Genomic DNA, 24445 nt, shown 5'->3' with positions numbered 1-24445 from the left:
AAGGTATGGAAGCCATCGGGTGCGAGAAAAGTGCATCGATGGGCGACGATAGCATCCCGAAGACCTTGAAATAAGTGGTGAGCAGTGTGTATATATCCCATTTACTCACAAAGAACAAGCTTCTAGCAGCACCCAGTGTTGCAATTGACTGCAAAGCACAAAGGTCACGGTTTGGCTTGAGAGCATTCGCTTGCCACTTCAAGAGTGGCACCGGCGGGGCGTCAATCGGAGTTTACCTGTCGGCCATCCCCGAAATACCAAAGCGTCGCGATCGATTGTTCGACTTTCTCTGACTTCTACGGCTCAAGGTGTCTTCAGACACAGAAGTGTTCTATCATTTCCGTACGTCAATGAATGGATAGCATCGTCTCTCGTCTATGTCATTGTAACAAACATATTCTCTAGCAGACCAGCCGATAATTGTGCGCCAGCTAAATCAACGACAAGTGGACAAAGGAACATTCACATAACAACACATCAACAGGTATGTATAATTTTGTGTGTCTCTTTTCTGTTCATGCTAGTTTAGGGCGCTCTTTTTCTCATCAACGTTGTTGAAACAGAACGTTATGTCGCCCATGATAGACGATGCTCGCCTGCACAACTCACAGCGGTAGGTGGCCATTACCCATGTCTGGCATTATCCGCAGCCTTTGAACAGACACGCTTCCGCCTACGTTAATAGCCCTGCAGTCCGACTGGCCCCAGAAATACTGACGTATATTTTCTTGTATCTCATCGACTGGCCGATATACTTGTCGGACGATGATGCGGCACAAGGTGAAATGGGTAGTAATCTTGTTGCTGCATCACAGGTCTGTTACGCTTGGCGCGAAGTCTCCCTCACAAGTCCACTGCTGTGGGTATTTATTGGACCAAATATGGGCCTTAACCAGATCCAGGAATTTTTATCTCGGTCGAAATCGATGCCGCTAGACGCTGTGCTCTTAAACCTATTCGATCGACCTAAGGCAGAAGCAGAAGCAGCACTCAGACGCGTCCTTCTCGAGACGTATCGCTCCCGCGAACTGCAACTGGCCACGGTCCTTGAGCCAATGATGGAAACAAAAGAGATATATGACATCTTATGCGACACACTCCCTGACGTGGCCGCTGATTCCCTCCGCTCTTTTACTCTTTGCGTTTATAAAGACTCAGAAACGCCAGATGAAGTGAACTCGAAATATGCCCTGAGACTGCCAGACTACGTGTTCAGAGGTGACAGCCACAACCTAAAACACATCTGCATCGACTCTCCATTTTATATTTCCCCAATATCCACACTGCTGTCGACTACCACATCACTCGAATTCACTGGCATCCACGACACGCTACTCATGGCCATCCTTTTCAACACACCAAATCTTGAGAAGGTAAAGGCAGAACTGAATCACGATTTCGATGGATTATCACGATTTTCGGATTTCATTCCACATCAAACTGACTCCCTCACTTTCCTGCAATCGATCGACATAACTGGGAGAGGCATCTGCCCCTACCAACTCTTCTATGTCCTCGGGCGGTCGCCACAGCTGCGCCATCTGGGTGCAGTATTCGATTACACGTCCGGTATTGAGTTTCCACCGGTTTCACTCTCTCTGCCGCATCTCGAGACCGTGTGCCTCGACAACATCACGGAGGAGGCGTTCCGTCTGATGCTAGCTTTTCCCCCATGGAAGACAGTGCAAACAACACCACATATTGATCTGTGCATGAATCTAGACTGGGATCTGGCTGAAGAAGACAAACACTTTCTCAGGTCGTTCTTCGACATTATCCCAGGCGATGGCATTTTCGAAGCGGTTCACCTCGGACTAAACCCTGCGGGGATGATTACTGTCAGTGTCGTCCCCGCTCTTGAGATACACACTGATATAGCCCGGGATCCGTTTGCGGCCGAGGACGCTCACCTTCGAATGAAGGTGCAGATCAATTCTTCTGCAGATGCTACACACGACGAACACTCAATTTACGCACTTTTCGATGATATGTTTTCTTCTCGCACACTGTTGACTCGTCACCTGTCGTTGTCGAAGGGCGGTCAGCGTTTTCCGGAGCTAGCGCGGTTCGCATGTTACGATTCGACCATGGAGTGGCGGCGGCTTCTTCACAAGTTTCCTAACCTCGAAACGTTAATACTCGACGTCGTCGACAGCTCGCCACTCCTCGAGGCGTTATACCCCAGTCCCCGAGACGATCGTTGTGAAATCCTCCCGAATCTTGATAAAATCGCCTTCATCTCTATGGAGATGGAGTTTGCGGAGTACCCCTGGATAGACCCAGAAGCAGGACGTCTCAGTCTTCTGGTCGATATCCTTCTTAAGAGGCGTGAATCGGTCGATGGCCACGCACTATCGAGTTTCACATTTTATAATTGTGACGAGGATGAGCCGTTTACCGAGTCGGAGATTATGGCTGTGAAGGGTGAGGTGCCGCTGGTGTTGAGGCTTGATTTCGATAGCGAGCTCGTACCGTTTCGCATAAGGACTGTAGCCACTGAGCTATAAGAGCATGTGAGTGTACCTATATTATCTGAAAGCTTTTTATATTTACTGTCATCAGGATCGTTTGAACCATACTTAGGGCTTGAAAACGAATGGATAGATGTATGGTAGAAATGCGGGAAAGGATGAATTTACAGCACTAAGACTTGGGCGATAGAAATACACCGATTTGTTCGACCACCGTTGTGTGCTTGTGAGACCAAGGCATGATGAACTTGATCAGGAAAATGTTCCCCGATCATGTGAACTTTGTCTGCCGAGTCTACATCTAGATGTTAGCGCTTAGCATCTCCTATTCCGTGTTGACTACAGTCACATCAACTTCAAGATCCTCCGTTGTGCAGTAATATTTACTAATTCGCTCAATAATCAGCTACACTGATATCTTTTCGGCCTCTTATCCACAAACATCATGCAGGGCGCCCCAATTACCCACCTTTCCGATGCCGTCCTCACCCGCATCTTCGACCTCTCCACCTACACCCTCTACACTTCTGATTCTCTCACTATCACACCACCAGACCCCTTCGACACCCCAGGAGGCAAGATACCCAGCGTTCGCCCGAAGTATACAGACCTCATCACCAACATCGGCACCAAGCGTTCGATATCCCTGGTCTGTAAACGATGGCACGCACTCATAATACCACTGCTCTACGAGGTGCTGTTCGTAGTAGAAGGGAGAATGGACCTTTTGCGCTGGGCGTTGGTCGAAGCGACTGATCATCCCGTTGTTTCCCAAGGAACGACGGCCCCGGCGTCCAGTGCAGCGGCAGTCCCGACTCAGACGCCGAAATTAATAGGCTCCTATACTCGCTGCCTCGTCATAACTTCCTCTCATCGTACTCCTTTCTCCAGTGTACCATCTTCCCATCCGCTGGCTTCAGACGATTTCTGGTCTCCGTCCACACCCACACCCGCGATCACGATATCGGATATTACTGCAGAACGCGAGCGCACCGACCACACCATCGCCTGGATCGAGATCATATTCCACATCGGCCCCTCTCTCCTCGTCCTCCATTCATTCTCCAACCATCTCTCAGCTGGGGATCTCGGAGAGATCATCAGAGGTAGTCCAAGCCTGAGGACAGTCAGTGTCGAGTATGCCGAGGAACCGCGGTTTACGCGGGAGAGCTCCTCTGATATGAGGATGTCGTACCCCCATCCGAGCGTTTTGCTACGGCGGGGTCCATCTCAACCTCAGAGCCTCAGTTTCTTGAAGATGACGATTACGACTCACGAGAGCGATGCTCATCTTCCTCTTGAACTCGAGCCTCAACCGATCCCTTCACTTCATACCCTCCACCTCGTGTGGCGCGAAACGGATTACCCACGTTATCCCTCAGAAACCAATTTACAAAAGCATTGCACCTTCCTCATTCATTTCCTATCTATCCAAGGTCCCTACCTTCGTAGAATCTACCTCGAAGGCTTCGATAAACAGTACACGACAGTCCTCCAACAGGTGCTCGCCGCCCTCGACTCTCATTGTCCGAATCTTCATACATTGGTGCTGCAGCTCGGTTCATGGACGAGTGTACCGTACGACCTTGCTCTCCCCTCGAGTGTGGAGAGATTAGGCCTGAGATGTGAGATGGCAACAATTGGCAGTGTGTACAGATTGAAAGGGGCGTTGAAAAACGCGGCATCGACCATGAGTTCCTCGATCGGAGGCTTGGAGGTGGTGAGGTTCTTTATGTTTATGAGCCCGAGCCGGCCAAGGGGACAGTCCATGGGACAGCAGCATGAGAACGAGGCGAAGGAGAGAGTCAAGTGGGAAGGGATGAAGAAGGAGATCGAGGCGATGTGTAAGTTGTTGTTCGGTGACGGTGAGAGAGGATTTAGGGTGGAGTATTCTGCTTAAGGAAGATGCCAGTGTGGGACGAGAGGATAACACGAATGGAATAGGTACCAATATAAGCTCACAGACGAATCAGCCAATTTGTAAGATTCGAATTTACTGTGTAAAAGTACACTTTGGATATGCATTCATGGAGAAGTACAACAAACATAGATCGCACATCGTATATCGCAAGCTGTAGACCGAACAAAAGACATGTCCTAGAACCAAGAGGAAAACACAGCATCCTACAACTCACAAATCAGCCACAACCGTAACCTTCACCACCATACAATCCCACCTCTTCTTCCTCTCATCCACTTCGACCCCACCCTCATCTTGCTCCAGACTTCTCGCCCTACATCCCTGTTCAGCGCACCCATCGCCCACGCCCAGTCTATACCCACCCATCCCTCTCCCATCCCCTGCCGCCCCATACCCCACATCCTCCTCCCACCCCTCCCCCTCCTCCACCATCCCCAGCCCCCCACCAAACCCATCACTCAACCCCTCGATCGACTCCGCGACCCAAATCTTAACGTATCCCGTATCCTCCGTCTCACCCGCGTCCTCGTCGAGGGTGAAGCTGAACGGCTCGACGCCGGAGTTGGAATCGCCTATTGTGAGAGGATGACCGGAACGGAGTGTCGGTGCTGTGGGGCCACCACCTTGACGGGCTGCTTCTACTTCCGCGTCTCCTCCACCTTGGTCACCAGCACTAGCAGACAAAGACTGTTGTACTTGCGCAAGAAGCACCGACGAGGCGACGAAAGACGCAGGCGGGGTGTACATCTCCGAAACGGTGTACATCGCCGGATCGAAATAATACATCGCGACGTAAAGGTCAACGTCGGAATGGTTGGTCAGGCGAAAGACGTATTCGGAGTCGTCGTACGGCAGTCGAGCGTGCGCTTGCTCTATCTCTCCCTCTCCGCTCAGGTCGTGGGCGGGGGAAAGATGATTTTTGGAGGTGACGGTGCCGGTGATAGGATGGAGACGGAGGAGTTGTATTTCGATGACGTTGGTGGAAGCGTTCGGGTTCGGTTGTGAGAACGGTCGAGCGGGGTTACACCGAGCGAGGTGATACTCGAATCGTAAGACCCGATTCAAGAAGTCGAGTGCGTCTTTCGAACGTTTACAGGGCCATGTCAACGTCCGTGTATGTGCATCCACGTCAGGACGAGAGTCAGGGATGGGGCGGCTGATTGTGAAGGATGTGTCGGATATGGAGATGAGTGGGACGGCGAGATTGGGTGCCGAAGGGTATTGGACGAGGTCGAGGACAACTTCGATGCCGTTCCTGATATCTTCGCGGTCGTCCTGGGCTTGGTTATGGATGGCTGTGAAGCGTTGAACTTTGTCTCGTAATTCCTTCTGACGCTGGTATCCGTCCGTTCTTGGATCGAAAGAGATGCGGATGGGGTGTTGCGAGTTGGACCAGTACGTCACGCCTGCCCATGAGCCGAACGTAGGTAGCAAAGACGAGGACGTATCCGAGATGATAGAACGTTTGCCCGCTATGGATGAGTTAGTGGAGGAGGGGCGGTTGGTTGCAGAGGGAAGAGGAATAGCAAGGCAGAATGTCGCATAGACCCGTGTGGCGACGACGAGAGTGAGCGCCGAAGATGCTTGCTCGTCTCTATCGAGTTTGGCTGGCCAGATAGCGAATTCAGTGCCCGGTGCGATGCCTTGTAGTTCGCCTGCTTCGATCCTCACCGCTACCTCTCCTCCCTCTCCTGAACCAACACTCGCATTGGGAGGTAACGCCACAACGGGAACTAAGCCCCTATTCACGCCCACCGCCCTCCCGTTAAAAATAGTCCAATCCTTCGCGTTCCGGCCCTCACATTGTGGATGCTGCATCCCAAACGGCATGATATGATTCTGAAGATCGTCGAACAATTCGGTGTAGGTGATGGTATGGAGGCGGGAACGATGCGTCTCTAAGGCCTTGAGGAGACCTTCCGTGAAGAGCCCGGAATTGTTCGTGCCTTCGTAGGCTACTTCGTCCTGACGGCATGCGGAGAGGAGGATATGGGTCGAGAGTGAAGGGTGTCGGAATTCAGGGAGGTATGCCATGTGTCGCGATACAGGGCCAACAGGTTCCGGAAGGGCTAAGAGAGCAAGTTCCTCGGCGAGCATTTCGGCCAGGATGTCTGGATCAGTCAACGGAGGCGCGAACCTGGGTCTCAACACCACGTTCTCCGCCTCAGACTCAGATTGTACCTCCGCCCTGACCGCTTTATGTATCCCGCGCGTCCCACTGCCGGAATGACAACAATCGAGGATGACGGTGATGTTGTTCCCCTTTGCGAGCGAGAGGTCGAGCAGCATCTTGCCTAGTGTCGAGTCCCGAATGTCCCTCACTTTTTTGCCATCTGGGTCGATGCAGCCGCGGTCGTGAGGACAGATAGCTTCGTAGTTCCCGTCATCTGTATCGTACTTCTCTCTCTCCCTCGGCCTCATCAGATAGTGCGTTCCATGGCCCGCGAAATATACCAAGATCGGGTCGCCGTGCTTGATATCGTCGTTGTTGAGGAGATGCGAAGCGAAGGAGGAGAGGATGTTGGAGCGGGTAGCGGCAGAGTCGAAGAGGGTGAGGATGTGGGAGGATGAGACGTGGAGGGACGTTTCGAGGAAATTGACGATTGACTTGGCATCGCTGACGGCACATTCGAGGTCTTCGAAAGAGCCTGAGGATTTATCGGCATATTTGTTTATACCGATGATTAGGGCGTGGAGGTTGAGGTTGGGCGATGGGAGGATTGAGGAGGGCATCTCTTGCTGGATGTGAGGAGGTAAGAGGCGAGGACAGCATCGAGCAGGGTGTTTTCGTACCGTGTGAGAGAAGGTATTCAAGGGAAATGTTTGGTGCTTTGAAAAACCCAGAAAATTTGCAAGTGTCTTTGCGAAAGTGAGCATGTTATCCGGGGACTCGAGGGGATGAGAAAGATGGACGTACGTTCCGTCAATGGCCTCTGAATCGTCTGCAAGCCATCGAACAAAGGGAAGAAAGAACGAAGGACACAGCCATTTCACCCATCCTATGATCATCTTCGATTGCGATATTTAGAACCGCAGAACGCATGAGTACTAGGACGCTGGACGTCCATTTGCGGGTTAGCGCTCAAAAGTTTGATGCTGAGCTTGAGGGAAGAGGAAGAAGGGCCACATCGTCGCCACCATCTTTCAGTAGGGGTAAGCAGTACACGTGGCACACGTGGTTTACACACTTTCACACAGTTCGTGTTGTTGAACTTTGAAGTTATCGTCGACATCGACATCGACGACGACGACAACCAGAGTAGGACCATTCACCCACTCGCGCTTCCTACCATATTGGTAGAGGAACAAAGAGACTCACATAACTGAACCCTCATTCCGATGGCTGTCCTGTTAGTTCTTGCTCTCCACCCCCACTTTCTTCGATTGCATGGCTCCGTTCTCTGCTCTGGCTGGTGTTTCTGCCCTCTCTGCCGTCTGGATCTACTACGGCGTCATCGGGTGTCGAGAACTTCATCAAGCAATTTGGCTCAGCTGTATATCACATTCGCATGGACATTCATCGCATCCTTTCTAATCCGCTTTCTCCATGCTCATACCGCGGCTCCCTGCGGCGCTTTGGCCCACTTTACACTACGACTCCGTCGACCTGTGCGTCACTGATCGCACAGCGACTTCATACAACCATGATTGTGCTTGTCGACACTCTGCTTTCTTGACCGAAACCCATCAACGGGAGCGATTTTCGTCACATCACGATCTCATTATACGTTTCCGCCTCGAACAATTCCCCCTGGGCTTTCGTCGGTGCCGTTTCATTCTAGTTTGTCCCAAGTGGACAGCCTGAAACCCTTGTATTACCCGTGCTACCCTTGGATTTGACTGTATCGACTAAGGTTAGTTCAAGAAACCACCCTTGCGCTGCGATCTTTCTTTGTCCCTCTTGACTAGGTGTCACTCTGAATACTGTAGCGCTTGCTAAGAGAGCGGTTTCTACGTGTCATCGCCACAAACCCATATAGTTGGCCTAGCCTACCTCACTTCCTGCCCCGCCCACTACCTATTTGACTACTTGAAGAGGGTCCCTGTCTCACCTAGGGGTTCCGATTTCTCTTTAGTGCGCTAGGTTAGCTCCAAAGCTGTATGCAGCGAGCGCGAGTGCGAGCCTGCACAGTTATGTATTTGGTGAGATATGGCGTCGTGGTCTATTCTTCCTTCGGACCTCCCTCGGGTTATATATGCTCCTTTGACGCTCTGGACATGCGCGTATAAGTATCGTGCCTCGTGGTCCTTGTAGCAGCTTTTTCCCGCTAAAGAGTCAGTGTATTGCTAGCGGAGGACTCGAGACTGTGCTTTGTTACTGGATAATTGGGCGGTCTTATCAGATTCATGTCTTCTGCTTCTTCATTGGCAGCTGTTATAACACAGGCTAGACTTTTGTAAGCCTCGTTTTGTCTTTTCCCACATATCTTCCTGTCGAGTCGCCGTCATGATTGACGACTAGCGTTCAGGCAAGCCACGAACTACGCAGACGTCTCCGCACTCGGTACGTCACTTCTCATCGTACCAATCAACGACACTTTACTGACATCTCATCATCTCTTCCGCTCACTCGTACCCATATTATCTTCATGCGTAGCCCTCTGGATCTACGACTACCTCCAAACCTTCCACTTCGAAATTACGCTTTTCTGGCTCGCAGGGAATTATCACAACCGAATATCCCTCACATCTGCCCTTTTCCTCCTAAATAGATATGTATTTCCTTTGTCGATGTTCCTGTTGGTGATCATGGCAGGACCAGGAAGGATGGACGAGAGCTCGTACGTCTCACACTAACTCATCCCGCTGAAATTGCCGCACGGGGTTCTCGGGGTGTTGCCTATACATGGTTTATGTTCTAGCTGTTCCGCGCTCGGGATAGCCTACTATATCTTGGTACCAATCACACTAGTCACTTCATCCGGTCAGTATTTATTATTCCATCCACCAAAGAGACCGTCACCTAAATCAGTATACGCGTCCTTCGCAGCTCTTCTTATAGTCCGCGTATACGCTCTCTATGGCCGACGCAAGTCGATTCTCGTCGTTTCGGGGGTGATCACTGCTGCTCGCCTGGCTTTGGACATCGTCGTAAGTTTGCCTCTACGCCATCTTCTTCTGATACCGTTTGCATTGGTGAAGGGCTGAGGGGTACACGTGATAGTGTGGTCTGTTCTGGCAAACGACGACATCGACGCTCGGGACGTCATATGCCCCATTTTCGCGTTGTCGAGGGGCGATTAAGACGGATGTGACGGCGAAGTATCAAAGGTACGGTTTTTGATTAATACCACACTCCGTTCTCCGTTCCTTTATGCATACTCACTCCCCTTTTTGAATTCTGGCAGCGGTAAGCCAAGCCTAGACGCTTTCGCTCGACGAAGCCGACATCCAATCCGAAAGACTCATGAGCACGCGCATGTATACAGCACAGATCGCTAACGTTGTCCTTGCGCTGATCTTCGACCTCGGCGTATCGGTGCTTACGCTGTTAAAGACTTATAGACATGCGATGGCGGTGAGGAGGAATGGAGGTACTAGTGTTACGAATATCATGTGGAGGGATGGTGAGTTCATGAGATCGCTCTTCTTTGAATACGTTCTCCCTATTCGCTGTTTTTGTGTTGTGGAGGGTTATCTAATTGAGGTGGTGCCGGATAGGGGTGGTTTACTTCCTGATTATGCTTCTCATCGCCGTTATTTCTGTTGTCGCTGTCATCGTAAGTTCTGTACTGATTCCCCTGGTCATGAATCCTAAACGGTCTTACTCATCATACCTGCATCATCCACTTAACGCAGCTTCCGACTACATCGAGCAAAGGCGTGAGTGCGATGCTATCATACAACCGATTGTTTCGCCGTCCCACCTAAACGTTCTCTAGCTCTCCAGCACAGGATCAACCTTCCTCACTCTCCTGTCCCCATTTCTCGCCACGTCGGTATTTTCTCTCTTCGCCTAACCTTGTTACATGCAAGCTTACTTACATTCACTTACACTCGACTTGATCCCGTCAGACTGCCCAATATCGCAATCAACCGCCTCTTCCTCAACCTCCGCTCCTTCCGTCCCGACTCTTCCGCAAGTACATCTTCAACTTCAGAAACCGTAACCGGCTTCGAGTGCTATCCGAACAGTACTGGAACTCACACAGAACTCTCTACGATGCCGCGAAGTCCTCGAAGACCGGGAAAAAAGGTACGCAGAGTAAGCTCGATGCATTTTGCGAGGGCACCGAGCGCGTGGGTTGGAAGTATGAGTATGAGTAGGGGGACAGGTACTTCGGGGACGCTTATGGACATTGAAGCTTGAAGAGTAGAGGGTTGATGTGGAGATATAATAGATGTAGCAATGAGAGACTCGGATCGTGACGCACAGAGCTCTGAGGTAGGAGCGAAGGGCAGGGGCTCAGGTACTTGGACAATTCTGGACCCTCAACTATTCCCGTATCCACTTATATTTTGAAAGCAACATGTATACGAGGAACAAACCGGGGATTTGTCAATGAACTCTCCTTGGTTTTGAGTGCATCCATCGACGTATGTAAAGACGGTGAAGTGTTCTGAGTTTCTGATCAATAACCAACCTAATTTGTCTCATCACGTGCGTGCAGACCGACAGGACTGCCATTATTTATTGAGAGAAATTTGTTCGGTGTAATAATGAAACTATCCAACAGTAGCTGGGATGTGCGGCCCGACTAAATGATGACATGTTCATGGCCTTCATCCTCTTCGGTACAATTCTTTGGCTTACAGAGCAGTTTCTGAAACTGGATTCGTCATCGCTTATGATAGCGAAGACCGTCTCTCCTCTGAAAGTTTGCAAAATTCATACAATAACTTTGTGGATCCTACTACAGTATATGTGAAGTTCAAAACCTGAAGATGATACACTGTCAACGAGCTAGCAGTGCGCGAATCTAAACTATCCGGCAACACTGTCCCAACGACCGTACGCACTGTGACGAGAATAAATACTTATTGCCCACACCACTTTGAACGAATATGTGGAATCTGGTGTTCAAGAACGATGCTTGACTTCCGTTTTTTACATCCATCATCTAACATGCATATATATAGAGTCTCTAACTTCGTGGCTGTAACGGGCAGGTCTACGGAAAGGCGAACAAGAATCCGGGCGGGAAAGGGACCCGCCCGAAACTGGTGTTGAACAGACGAGGTACAAGGACAGCTACGCTACAAGTATAAATACCAGAAAGTCGAGCTGAGTAAGGATAGGAGAATAAAATATACAGATAGGAGGAGAGGAAGGAAGGAAGGAAGGAAGGAAGGAAGGAAGGAAGGTATATTCAGAGTACAATATGGTCCCACGAGGAACAATACTCCTATCTGTAGCCAGGTACATGCATTAAAAATGTACTGCTACAGAGGCCATCGGATATCTCTAGACATCTCTACCGCTTTGACCCTACGAAGAGCATCTCACGGTCTCGGATTTCCCAAAGCCAAAAATCCATTACCGGAGCTCATATACCACCCACAGAACCAGAGGCAAAATCAGAACCTACGATACTACTGAATGACAAAAAAACAAATTGCTTCCGATACTAAACACTGCATCGAGATGAGCCTGAACCTGTGATGATGCATACAAATACCGTTTTCGGAGGCGGTAGATGATGCATTCATGTCTCGGCCTACTCACCAGTGTGTCGTCCTGTGTACATATACCAAGTAAAAGGAAGCAAAGCCAAAAATGTTTCAGTAGGTAACGGGTGTCTGGAGGTCCCTTGGTCAAGCGATGTAGTGTCGAGTCGCGATGTAGTACCTCAAGTGCGAAGAGTCCGAGTTTTTCGAGGCCAGAAAGCGGTGGCGGGCTTGTCTGAACCAATAATCTCTCCAAAAACCTGTATACTTAGTGACTACCTGATTGACGACCTTCGGAGACGTGTCAAATATCGAGCTAAGTAGTCAGTGCGAGGCTTCCGAGATAGGGAATTGCAGGCGGTCCACTACGGATAGGAGCGCATAGTATAACGTTGAGACAGATGGAGGTGTAACCTCGAACCCCATTTAGACAGCCCCATATCACACTTGCATACATTTCCACCATATAACATCGCAGTAAACTTGCAGTGGACACCTCTACTTGCTATATTCACGAGTTGATTTAGGGGATAAAAAAATAATTACTGTTAGCAAGCACAACCACAGCCGTCACAGACCCACTATAAGTATACACTGGTTCGTGTCTGATTTGAAGTGTGGCACGGGCGAAGGTTTATCGGAGCTTGATAATACCCGGGTGTTGCCGAAGGAACTGCTCGGTTCGTGTCGCAAAACCGGCATCGGCATTAACTGCCCTAAACGGCTAGGACGGCACCCCGGGGCGGTATAACTGGTCTACCCGGACTCGAAGCGCGTTGTAACGCATGCCATGAGAAGAAAGTCTAAGAGTTTTCAACCGGCCGGTAAATCCGGGGGTTACTTCCGGGGCTACACAGCTCGACCCCGCTTCCGCAACTTCCTGGAATGGGGTTTCCGTCAACAACGGGAAGCGGGGCGTGCAAAGGCTTCCGGACAGGCTTCCAAAAAGCACTGGAATGGAAAGACCCCGGAATTCTTCCAGCAACGATCTGGACAAGCGGGAAGAGCGCAGGAAGTGCTCCCAAGAGGGCTCCGGGAATCTGGACGGGCTTGCCCAGAGGCTGGACTGTTGATTGAGGTAGGAGGATTTTGGGTCAATAGCTTCGGCTTGTGCGAGAGACATGGCTACTTACCGTTGATAGTTGTGCTGCCGGGCGTTGAATACTGTACTTTTTCGCGCACAAGTTCACGCCACCGCCCCTCGGCCGTTGCCGAGATGACATAATCCATTCGTGTCCCGGTTCGCAAGCAGACCGGGACAAGGGACAATGTTCGTGAACATCGACGCTTTTGCAGGGACACGACCTTTCGTAACCGTTCAACAGGCATTTACCCTCTGAATTTGGGTGGAAGAGCTCACCCAGTAGCAAAATCTAGCCCAAAGTGTGTCTCGGAGGCCTTCCTGAGGTCAATTTAGGAGCCTAAAATATATTCACATTTTTGTCAAATTTGGGTCAAATTTTGGTTTGTCCTACTTACAAGTTCCGTGCACGTCAATGGGGTGGGACTGTCCCGCGGCACAAGTTCGTTCGCGGCCCCCATGGGACACGGGACACGAACTTGTGCGCGGAAAACTACAGTATGTCTGGCATGATGGTCTAGAGGAGCAGATGTAATGAATCAAAACGTGCTGCGCAAAGTCAAGCCATAAAAAGGCTCGTTATACCTGTTGGCCTGTTGGCAAGAACTTCAACGGGGCGTGCTAGAGTTTACTCCCTGCCTGAATCGCTCACAAAAGGTTTGTTAGAATGCTGCCTGAAAGTGCAACTCTTCCGTGTGTTGCTGAGAATGACAAGCGTACTAAGTGTAGATCAGCTTGCCTCTTCTTTTGGTTTACGAAGAACAGCCGGAGTCGATGGTCGACAGTCAAACAGGAAATACTGTACTATTTCGACCGTAGGCCATGGTCACACGTCACAGCGGGCATATGGCATGGCCTAAACACCTTTTGTCACAGGTCACAGGCCCTCTGAGGCATTATTTATTCGTTTTTTCGTCCGGGCTTCGCCCAAAACGGTAACTTACCTGCCTTTTAAGGCAAGTCGGTCACAAATTTCTGGGGCCGATGGCCTATTTACACCCATGGCCTAAGTGCCACCCTTGTCACAGGTCACACCCCGCTGGCCTACGGTCGAAATAGTACAGTAAACAAACAATACACGTGGCCGTGTCGCAAAAAGGGCTCCGGGGTTATACCGCCGGACCTGATTCGGACCGCAATAACGTGCGTTATAACGTGCGCTGTAACCGGGTTAGAACGACCCCAGTTCCGTTGGCACGTCCGGCTCGGCGAGATGACGCCTGATAAGATAATAACGCGGGTTATAACGCGTTCATCGTCCGTTACAACGGGCGGTATGTCGGAAAACTGAAATCGGGCCTATAAAGCCGGTAGGTGGCACCGTTCTGCTCCCCGATTAGGCATGCGCGCGTTGACCCACCCAACTCTAAAACACCCTCAAACTCACTCAGATGAACAGTTGCGATGTCGCTCTATGGCCACAACCTACGAAAGTCACCATCCATCCAATAACCCGTGGCCATCCAGCGAGGTTTCGACAAAGGGACCACCACAGCGAAATGTTCATGGATTGCAGGCAGGCCACACCGGCACATCCTGGACAGCGCCTGCTCAATGGACACGGCCTGATGACAAATCACGTTTAAATTGAAGAACCCTGGTCTCGCTTGTGTGATACCAGGACCCCCGAAAATTGGCTGAGAGGCCATTCGGAACATTCTGAGAAATCCCAAAAATCCCCGGACAGCATTTTGCCAGTTTTCCCCGGAAAACGAAACGGCCTCAGCGATTTCTGCCAAAATCCCCCGAATTTCCGGAATGGCCTCAGAGCCGAAAAAAATGCCAAACAATTCCGGAAATAATAATTTTCCTCCCAGGCGTCGGTATCGTGCTCTGGGAGGTCAAAAATCATGTTTGCGAAGTGAAGAACTCACTTTCCATGGCCAGAATGACGATGAGCAAACGGGCTGATGTGGGGGCCACACCGAACAGCCAAGGAACGACCAATTTTACCCGGAAAACGAAGAGGCCTTCGGTCTCTAGACTCATTTTACCCCGGTCTTCCGTAACGGCCTGTGGGCCCAATCTGGCCCATTTTCCCCGGAAAACCAAATGGCCTCAGGGGTCCAAAACCCAAAATTTCCCCGTTTTTCCGAATGGCTTCTCAGCCAGTTTTCGGGGGTCCTGTGATACCCGCGACTACACAGCCCGACGCGTCTTCCGGAACCCGCACGGAAACCAGATCTGCGAAAGCGTCTGGAAAGGTGGCTAAGGATTTCCGGACACAACACACCGGAAATCTTTGGAAGAAGAAATATACCGGAAGCCTTCCACACCCGCAAAGGGCAAGAGGTGATAGTGTGATGAAGGAGGCCGCCCTCTCGGACGATCTGAGCGTCGTCCACTTTCGGTTGGCTTTCGGTACACCTTCCGGTACCGGCATTTCAGGATTCCGATTCAATTGGGCCAGAAGATATTTAAGAATAAAATCATATTTTATTCCATCTATGCTACCATACACGCAGCAACACACTACAAGCTAAAGTACAGAAGAGATCGCAACCCTACTGCAGCCCTCGAGTGACCAGAGTAGCAAATCAGGTTAATTAAGAAACTCAGCCGAGGAGCCAAGTGACAAGACACCGGCCGCTGATTCAGGCTTAGCATCGTAACCCTTGGCTCGTCTGCGTAACATTGTTAGCTATGGACACTGGTGTCAGTAAGTAAACGAATGAACATACCATTGGGGGCAAAATATATGGGACAAGGAGGGCGGCGGGCTGTCAGCGCTATGTCAGCATTGAGTGCAATAGAGAGCGAGTAGAGTGAGAATTTTACCTACATGGATCTCGCAAGGGAAGAGGCATCCGACTGAGCGCCCTCTTCTCGTAGAGTCATTCAACTGGCCTACCTGGATAACAAGCGGCGGGCAAGGTAGCGGCGGGCGGTCAAAGGAGCGCGAGCCGTAACTCCAGGAAGACAGTCGGAGGGACATCGATGGTGGAACGCAAGAGGCAAACTGGGACAAGCGGCGCACCCAAGCGATTGCCTGATTCGGACGGAACCGCCCCGTTGGCTCACTCGTCCGCCACGCGTCTCGCGCGACTTGGAGAGCGAGAACGTCGACGCGCCGCTAGCTACCTTTTATCGAGCCTTTCTTAGCACACTATTCCCATCCATTTAAGCCTTATGCTGCACAGTAAATATATTCTAAACATGCATAAAGGTGGTCTCAAGGACCATGGACATTGTTGGAGCTGCAGTAAGGAGTAGCATGAGGGCCACATCTCTCGCCACCCAAAATACTCTGAGTATTGGCCGAATCTGGATGTCTCACATTTTTGGTGTTCCTATTCCTTCTCCTGCAAGGCCCAATACTTCTTTCAGATGGCTCGAAAATCCGCCAAACCTCGAAAACCTGTGGAGCCCGAAGCAATAAGTCAAGGTAGTCAATGGTTTAACACATCACCGAGCAAATACAATGGGAAGACGAGCTCCTCAATCGCCTCACCGAAAACGTCGTCGTCGGATGTCTTACCGTTACAAGGCACTACTACGCCTTCCACCAATACCCCGCAGCCCGAAACACCCATTCATTTCCCTACCCCTCTCTCTGCTCCTCCGACAAAATTCGTGGTCTATAAGTCCAAAGAAGCCAACGGAGACGAATCATCTGGCTTGAATGCCCATGCACGTGCCTCCGATATCCCTCTTGACCAGTTGTACATCTCCTCCCAGCAAGAATCCGAAATCCGGGCCCTCTACGCTCACGGAACGTCCGTCGTTGACCACATCTTCGATATAAGCGACAGGTTAGACCAGGCGGAGGCAATGCGACTTCTTGAGGGCTATGGTGTGGACGAGGCGTCGAGGGAGAACATGGGGAATCGCTGGAGCATTCGGTGGAAGGGGGAGGGGCCGAAGGTGGGCGGAAAGCCTTCACAACGGGTTCTCTATCAATGGTGAGCACAGTTGCTGATGATCCAGGCTAGAAGAGAATATTGATAATCGGTCAGTAAATGCGGGTACAACGAAGAGAGTCTTGGTTCGAAAAAACGCCACACTACCTTTCCCTTCACCTCCTGTCTCGGTCACTGTGAAGTTGTATACTCCACCAACATCGTATTGCGTATACGAGGGCTCTTCAATCACAACGATGCTTGCCGTTCTGCAAAGATGTCTCACCTGCCTGTATTCCCCGTTCATCCCGAGGTCTGGAAAGTCGCACTGCGTCAGCTACGGGATGGAGGTGTGTGGTCCGATATCAGGGAGAAGAACAGACTACTGGTACGCACTGGTGGATATCCCGGGATGTCCAAGGATTGGACGTCGTCACCGTACCGCTGGCTGCTCAAGCAGGGCGATTCACGCTCCTTGTATCGCCAGTTTCAGCGCTTGGGCGGCGTAGACGTCGATACCGCACCGCATCGCAACGTCGACCACTGGCTGAACCCCTCCCATCCCGAATACAATTCCACTCTCGCCGAAGCCGTATTCCACTACTCGGCCCGGACAAAACGAAGTGAGCGCTTCGAAATCTGCATCGCCACCCCGGAGATGAAGAGCGCTGCATGGAAGTACGCACATAACTCGCAGATCATTCTCGACGGTACTTTCGGTGTCTGCAATAGCAAAATCTTACTATTCATTGCCATGGCGCTTGACGAAGAATCGAGAGGCGTACCTATCGCGTTCTTCCTGTTCTCTGCTCCCTCTGGTAACAAGTTCACACCGAGCGGATACAACACCGAGATCCTCACACGCTTACTTACCGAATGGAGAAAGTCCATGGGCGAACAAAACGGGAGTTCCTTCCATGCCCTTGTCGCGATCACAGACACCGATACGAAGGAACGGAACGCACTGCTCAAAGTGTTTCCGGGCATCTGGCTTATCCTCTGCAAGTTTCATCTCCGTCAGTGCTGGACCAATCATCGCAACCATACCCTCAAGAGTAACTCACAGATCGTCGGTGCCTCTGAAATCATCACACGGCTCGTACGCCTCGAGGATGCCTTGGTGGCTTCACTGGTCCACGTAGACGCTATACGACTCGTTACGGCAGAGAGGGAGACATTGGAGGCCCTGAAAGCTTCGGATCCATCAGCGGCAACAGCAGCAGATGCCGGGATTTCTCACCTCAAATATCTCAGCGACAACTGGGTTGACGATGAGATGCTGTGGAAGTCATGGTCGAACCATGGCCGCCACGTCGCCGCGAAGATCCTGGGATGTACGTTCGAGTTCGTCCTACCGACCACGAATCATCTTGAGTCCTTCAACAACCTCCTCAAGAACAAGCACTTACACCGCTGGCAAAACAACAGTCGTCCTCTTCGACTTGATGTCCTCGTCAATCTCCTCGTCTTCAAGGTCTTTCCATCTATATTTGAAGAGCGGAAGATGGCCCATCAGCTCAAAATTGCTTGGGAAACGCGAATACGGCAGGCAGGGGGCGGTCACTTACTTGGCGCGCGTCGTACAACTCTGGAGCGACCAACGATTGCGCATCTGGAGCCCGACGAACGCCGTGATTCCGATGCACAGGCCCTGCTGGAGAAACGTCAAGTCAGCACCCCCGTTCTTGATCTGGAGACGAAAACCATCACCTTCCAATGCTATTCGGCTGCCGCTCTATCTGTCGACACGGAACCTGTCACATACACGATCATCATTGAGTTGACCGGCGCTGCTCGTTGCGATTGCGAAGACTTTCGAAGGCGTGGTGGGGCCTGCAAACATCTTCGTGCAGCACTACTTCAGCTCTCGGCATTAAAGCAAGCAGGAAAGAACGTACCGGCAGCTCCATCGATCCCTAAAACCGTTGACGAAGCGCGTATACTTGAGGCGAGCCTATTCGCCAACGCTCTGGCATCATCTGGAGACCTGGCTGGTACTACAAGCCCCATCAAGCGCGCGGTCGAGAGCGTTGACGACATCCTGAGGGAGGGCGAGGGAATCTACGAGGTGAATGATGGAGTGGCAGTAGTAGGCAATAGCCATTCAGAATCTCTTGGGGGGCGGACACCATCAGAGTACACGAGTGAAGCCGATCCCTCTGAGTATGCCAGCGCGGGAGACGTCGATGCAGAGGAGAGTCGTGTCGTGGGAGACACAGAGATGGAGGACGGTTCTGAAGAACGCGCACAGGTCGCCGTGTACAAAACTTCGGAACTTCACACGATGCCGGATACGGATCAGGAATCAGAAGCGCCCATGCCGGCATCCTTCGAGCTGAAGCCAGGAGACGCCAGAGCCACCGTGAACACACAGACGCTGATCCGCACATTCTTCGAGCTCGCAATAACTACTCCGCGTCTGAGCGAGTTCGCAGACGAACTGGGCCACACACATCTCGAGAAGGACAACCACAAGATCTATCAAAAGGCACAGCTGGCCTTGACACATGTCAAGGCTCTTTGTGACCAGCTAGAGCGTCTCACAACCGAGTTCACAACCATAGAAAGTCAGCCAGAGACAGAGGATGCAGGACCGCCACAGGTGGAGGCACCGACAACGCCACAACGCCCAAGCAGGACGACGTCGGCCCCTAAACGCAAGTTGAACAAGTCGCGTGCAAGGTCCGATTCAATCTCCGACGAATCTATACTCAATCCCTCACCTCAGCCAAAGCAAAAAAGAAAGAAATCCTTCAAATCAATGTAGTACTTTTAGCGGGCTACTAGACATATATTATTGTTTTATTATTGATAGACTATCTATCTACGATGAAGCTACAATGTAGCTAGCGGCGCGTCGACGTTCTCGCTCTCCCAAGTCGCGCGAGACGCGTGGCGGACGAGTGAGCCAACGGGGCGGTTCCGTCCGAATCAGGCAATCGCTTGGGTGCGCCGCTTGTCCGGCAAACTGGCGAAGTCGCGCTCGCATTGACAGGTTTTATGGGGCGGCCGCATCACGGATCCCCGCCGAGCCTTGCAAGCAATTGTACCGAATAAATGGTGGCGAAAGGTGGCGGTGGGTTAGGTGCAGTTATATTGCACCTGAGAACACTTATTTACGCCGAAACAGGTTGTTCAAGCTTAGAAAGCTACGGAATGTTGCATTGGCTTGGTATCAGCCCCATTTCTAGACCCGCCGAGTTCGGCAGGAATCGATGCGTCACCAAAGAAGGTGCAGTTTGGGACTCAGCGTGGGACTTGCCAGCGCACTCATCATTTTCTTGCGCGGGCTGAATCCCTTTCGAGTCGTACCACCATCATCCCCTCTTCTCCGAAGTTTGAAGCTTTCGCTGGCCACTTCGTCTTCACCCTTAGCATTTAGTCTACGCTGGCCGGAGCCTTTTTCTTTCACATGGCGCTACACGACGCCCTGGACTGTTCGCGAGACGAGCGCGCCGTGTCAGCGCGAAGGTGGTAGGTGACGTCCGTCAATGTTGTTGCATCCGTTTCGTTTCGTTCCTTTTCGTCTCCCTAGTCTATTTCCCTATTCGTACTCGCTTTCGTCCCTTCCCACATCCCTTCCGCACAAGACGAAGCAGACACTGTGCTTCGTCTTCGGACTAGGGGATGACATCATCAATGTGCGGCGTGAACTTGAATGTCGCACGCGACGCGCTGCCAGGCTGTCGTGTGCGGGCAACTACTTGTACTTACCTTAGTCCCTCATCTCGAGCACCTCTACGTACACTCGCATCTCCTCTCCGATGACCCCAGTAAACTATTATATTTTTCTTACTTTCTTTCGTCTCATCTCTTGCCTGCTGTCCCATCTGTATGACATGACTCCACCTGTAATTGCTACCTATATGCTTATGTACCACTGTGTAATGTAGCCCTGCTCAATACACGAAACGATTGTCCGTGAAAAGTTGACTGCTCGATTACGCTGTCAAAATGGGCACCCGGTGGGACAACCTGAGCTGAAACGATGAGCCCTTCCACAGATTTCGAGAGCATGTAGTAACTTGGGCACCCTCGCTATAGACCTTGCAATATGTGAATGAGCACAATAACCCATTTTACTTGTTGTAGTAGTATTTCAGCAATTGGATCTCATATATGACCTTGCGAACGAAATATATGAGCTTGTAGGACTCGGCGGTTTTCCGTGATGCGGTCCGAGAGCCCTTCACAGTCTGAGTCCAAGGGTTGTTCAACTTGAATTGAGCGAGCAGCGACTGCAGTATTCAGTTCAAGCTGAGTCCAAGCGCGACCGCGGGTCCGAATGGCCGCTGAGATCCTGATAAATATCTTCTCCCACCTCATCTCGTGGCCAATTGAGGAGGATGATAACGGTGCCAATCTCGTCGCGGCATCGCAGGTCTGCTCCATCTGGCGCGAAGTCGCCCTCGGCTGTCCACTCCTGTGGACGTTCATCGGCCCGACGATGAGCCTTCCTCGGATCCAAGATTTTCTTTCTCGCTCAGGTTCGGCGCAGCTAGATGCTGTTTCTCTGAATCTGTTTGCTCGACCTCAGGTTGAAGCAGCGCTTGAGCGCGTACTCCTGGAGACTCATCGTACACACACACTGCGATTGGCCATTACTGTACTTTTTCGCGCACAAGTTCGCGCCACCGCCCCTCGGCCGTTGCCGAGATGACATAATCCGTTCGTGTCCCGGTTCGCAAGCAGATCGGGACAAGGGACGATGTTCGTGAACATGGACGCTTTTTCAGGGATACGACCTTTCGTGACCGCTTAACAGCCACTTATTCTCTGCATTTGGGTGGGGGAGCTCACCCAGTAGCAAAATCTGGCCAAATTGTGTCTTGGGGGCCTTCCTGAGGCCAATTTAGGACCCTAAAATATATTCTCAAATATTCGTCAAGTTTTCGTCAAATTTTGGTATGTCCCATTTACAAGTTCAGTGCACGTCAATGGGGTGGGACTGTCCCGTGGCACAAGTTCGTTCGCGGCACCCATGGGACACGGGACACGAACTTGTGCGCGAAAAAGTACAGTACTCTCCCTACAAGTTGGGCTTTTCCAGAGGCATCAGTGATGAGACCATCGGAGCTCCATAGGATCTTACTTAACAAACTGCCAGATCTTGTTGCTTATTCCTTGCATGCATTTTCTCTATGCTATCGTACCAACCCGGAATCGCCAGGCACATTCGGCGCGGAATATGCTCTATGCCTTCCTGACCGCGTGTTCAGAGGCGAAAGTCCGAATCTTAGAAACCTCGTCATTCACTCTCCATTCTCCATTCTCCCTACATCCACGCTTTTATCGACCGTCACATCCCTCGAGTTCACCGGGATTCACGACATGCTGCTCATTGCGCTCATATTGAACTCGCCCAACGTCGAAAAAGTGAAGGCTGAGATCGATGACGATTTTGATGGGTGGTTGAAAGAACCAGTATCCATCCCACACCGCGTAGATGCCCTCCCTTCTCTGCACTCACTCGAAATTACCGGAATGGGCATTTGTCCCCTCCAGCTCTTCCATCTCCTCGAGCGCACGCCGCAGCTACGCCAACTGCACGTAAAGTTCGACTACTTGTCCGAAACCGACCTCGATCCCGCTCCGGTCTCCTTACCACATCTGGAGAGCGTGAAGCTCGTCTGCGTCGTAGAAGATGCACTGCCGCTCTTATCTCCTCTGACGCCATGGAGAGCAGCGCAGAATGTGTCTCGCATCGACCTTCATATTAAGCTGGACTGGACCCTCTCCAACGAGGACTGCTCTATGCTCAAATCTCTCTTCGATACCATTCCGCACGACAACGTCTTCGAGGTGATCCAAATCACTATCGTTCCTCATCACATGCTTTGTATAAGGGCTGGCCCAGCATCCTCATTGCATGGAGACCTTGCGCGTAATCCTCTCGCAGCAGACGACGTCTGGCTCGTCAAATTTACTATAGTATACGAACCTACTCAGGGGAACATCAGGATCCATAACCAGTCGATACCGGCGCTAGTGCAGCGGCTACTAGGCCCCCATGCCGTGCCACCTGGTCCTGACGAGACTCTCACCTAAACGACGCAAACAGCATCCGAGGTATGACATGGTGGAGGAATGGCGCGAGTTACTTCGTATATTCCCGAACGTCCAAGTCCTAGCGGTCGATTTACCCGATACCGAAAGGTTCTTCGAGGCGCTCCGTCCGCCACCCGGGGAGCATCATCTTCCCCAGTGGGACATTGTTCCAAGCTTGAGGAATATCATTTTTCTCTCCCTCAAGAACGATGGTGCGGACGCTTGGCCTGATGTTAACGCGCCTTCTTTAGTGGGACGAGGACGCCTAGGCCTGTTGATTGATGTTCTGAGAATAAGACGTCAGTTGCCCGGCGGTTGTGTGCTGTCGAGTGTTTCTTTTGCCCTATCCAAAATCTGCGAACGTCCGCTTGAAGAAAATGAGATGAGAGCTGTGAAGGCTGAGGCGGCGTTGGTAATGAGTTTGGAGCTCGACGATAGCAGTGGGACAGTAGAGACTGTGGTCAAGGAGCTGTAATCCTTGTCTGAGGCCGAGAGGCCAGGGAAGCAGATTCCAGGGTGCGCGTGGATTTGTGGAAGGAAGGATTTTATGAGCGGCATGAGCGCCCTATTCATGAGACATGATCGAAGGTAACAGTAGGACTGGGCGGACATGAATGAAATATTAATGAGAGTATATGGCCGAATGGGATACGCATGACTGTCGTCGGCTGGAATTCGAGTAAATATTGTCTAAGGGCGTTCTATGAGTATATGTGCGTAACCAGCCGCTGACCGTGACGACCCACAATGCAGCAAAGTTGTGCATAGCGCCCCTAGTGTACAGGTTCAAGCCAATGTCAATAACTTCATCGTCAAAGCAAAATGACCAGAGCTTTCTGCACCCATGCTTATCCATCATTATGTTCTCAACACATGTTTTCCACAAGTACTTAGCCCGAGCAGAACGCAGATGTACTCGAAACTCCCGCGAACGGTCCGCAATTGTCGATCGGGTCATCATGATCATACACCTGAGGCCTACATACACGACGAGCGCGGAGCAAGAATCGATACGATCGCGATCAGTCAAATGCTCATGCTCATCAAGGATCAGAATACTAGTACTAGTACTCGGAGACTAGTCAAAATGCGTAATGCGTAATGCGTATCGTGGATCGTGTATCACCGCAAGATGATTGATCCGGTTGACCAGGCTTGAAGGGGACACAGAAGGCAAATAGGAGGAGAGAGATGATCTGCGATATAGGCTTTAGACGGGACGCGAGGGCGGACGCTTTGAATTCGATGGGAGGGAGATTGAACGGAGAGAAGGATGCGGCCTGTGAGGATGGGATATCGGGATGTCGGTGCGAGGCAGGGATGAGAACCGTTGGATCTTTTATTTGAGCAGGGGGTGGCGGGAGAACGAAGAGTAAGTCTGAAGAGAGTGGGAGGAAAAAGAGACCGCGAAATGAAACGACCAGTAAATGGAAAACGAAGAGCATAGGAAAAGAAAACGAAGAGCATGTGATGGACG

At 51.2% G+C, this 24445-nt stretch overlaps 5 protein-coding genes across 5 annotated transcripts; 3 read left to right on the top strand and 2 right to left on the bottom strand.

Moving 5' to 3' along the window:
* Positions 1 to 569: 569 nt before the first annotated feature.
* STEHIDRAFT_110352 (uncharacterized protein) lies at positions 570 to 4371 on the top strand (the record flags this gene model as incomplete). The annotated part of the gene is made up of 3 exons (XM_007303289.1): positions 570 to 613; positions 662 to 2468; positions 2923 to 4371. 3 exons carry the CDS (start codon positions 570 to 572, stop codon positions 4369 to 4371), a joined length of 3300 nt encoding a protein of 1099 aa, XP_007303351.1.
* A 2226-nt stretch (positions 4372 to 6597) lies between these two features.
* Positions 6598 to 7125, bottom strand: STEHIDRAFT_56298 (uncharacterized protein; the record flags this gene model as incomplete). The annotated part of the gene is made up of 1 exon (XM_007303166.1): positions 6598 to 7125. A coding segment is annotated over one exon (528 nt), but the record flags the coding sequence as incomplete, so codon positions are not given.
* Positions 7126 to 8739: 1614 nt separating this feature from the next.
* STEHIDRAFT_110350 (uncharacterized protein) lies at positions 8740 to 11601 on the top strand (the record flags this gene model as incomplete). The annotated part of the gene is made up of 15 exons (XM_007303288.1): positions 8740 to 8789; positions 8862 to 8896; positions 8990 to 9173; positions 9255 to 9316; positions 9383 to 9483; positions 9557 to 9663; positions 9741 to 9742; positions 9822 to 9959; positions 10054 to 10112; positions 10192 to 10215; positions 10275 to 10331; positions 10408 to 10588; positions 10734 to 10802; positions 10859 to 10929; positions 11503 to 11601. The coding sequence occupies 15 exons, from the start codon at positions 8740 to 8742 to the stop codon at positions 11599 to 11601; spliced, it is 1239 nt and encodes a 412-aa protein (XP_007303350.1).
* A 1123-nt stretch (positions 11602 to 12724) lies between these two features.
* Positions 12725 to 13123, bottom strand: STEHIDRAFT_156028 (uncharacterized protein; the record flags this gene model as incomplete). The annotated part of the gene is made up of 1 exon (XM_007303287.1): positions 12725 to 13123. One exon carries the CDS (start codon positions 13121 to 13123, stop codon positions 12725 to 12727), a length of 399 nt encoding a protein of 132 aa, XP_007303349.1.
* A 3285-nt stretch (positions 13124 to 16408) lies between these two features.
* Positions 16409 to 23443, top strand: STEHIDRAFT_156027 (uncharacterized protein; the record flags this gene model as incomplete). The annotated part of the gene is made up of 4 exons (XM_007303286.1): positions 16409 to 16983; positions 17038 to 19602; positions 22140 to 22908; positions 22982 to 23443. 4 exons carry the CDS (start codon positions 16409 to 16411, stop codon positions 23441 to 23443), a joined length of 4371 nt encoding a protein of 1456 aa, XP_007303348.1.
* Positions 23444 to 24445: the final 1002 nt, after the last annotated feature.

The sequence above is a fragment of the Stereum hirsutum genome, assembly GCF_000264905.1.
Source record: "Stereum hirsutum FP-91666 SS1 unplaced genomic scaffold STEHIscaffold_6, whole genome shotgun sequence".
In the NCBI taxonomy this organism is placed as follows: domain Eukaryota; kingdom Fungi; phylum Basidiomycota; class Agaricomycetes; order Russulales; family Stereaceae; genus Stereum; species Stereum hirsutum.
The sequence above is the reverse complement of the archived record's forward strand: the minus strand, read 5'-3'. Positions and strand labels throughout refer to the sequence as shown.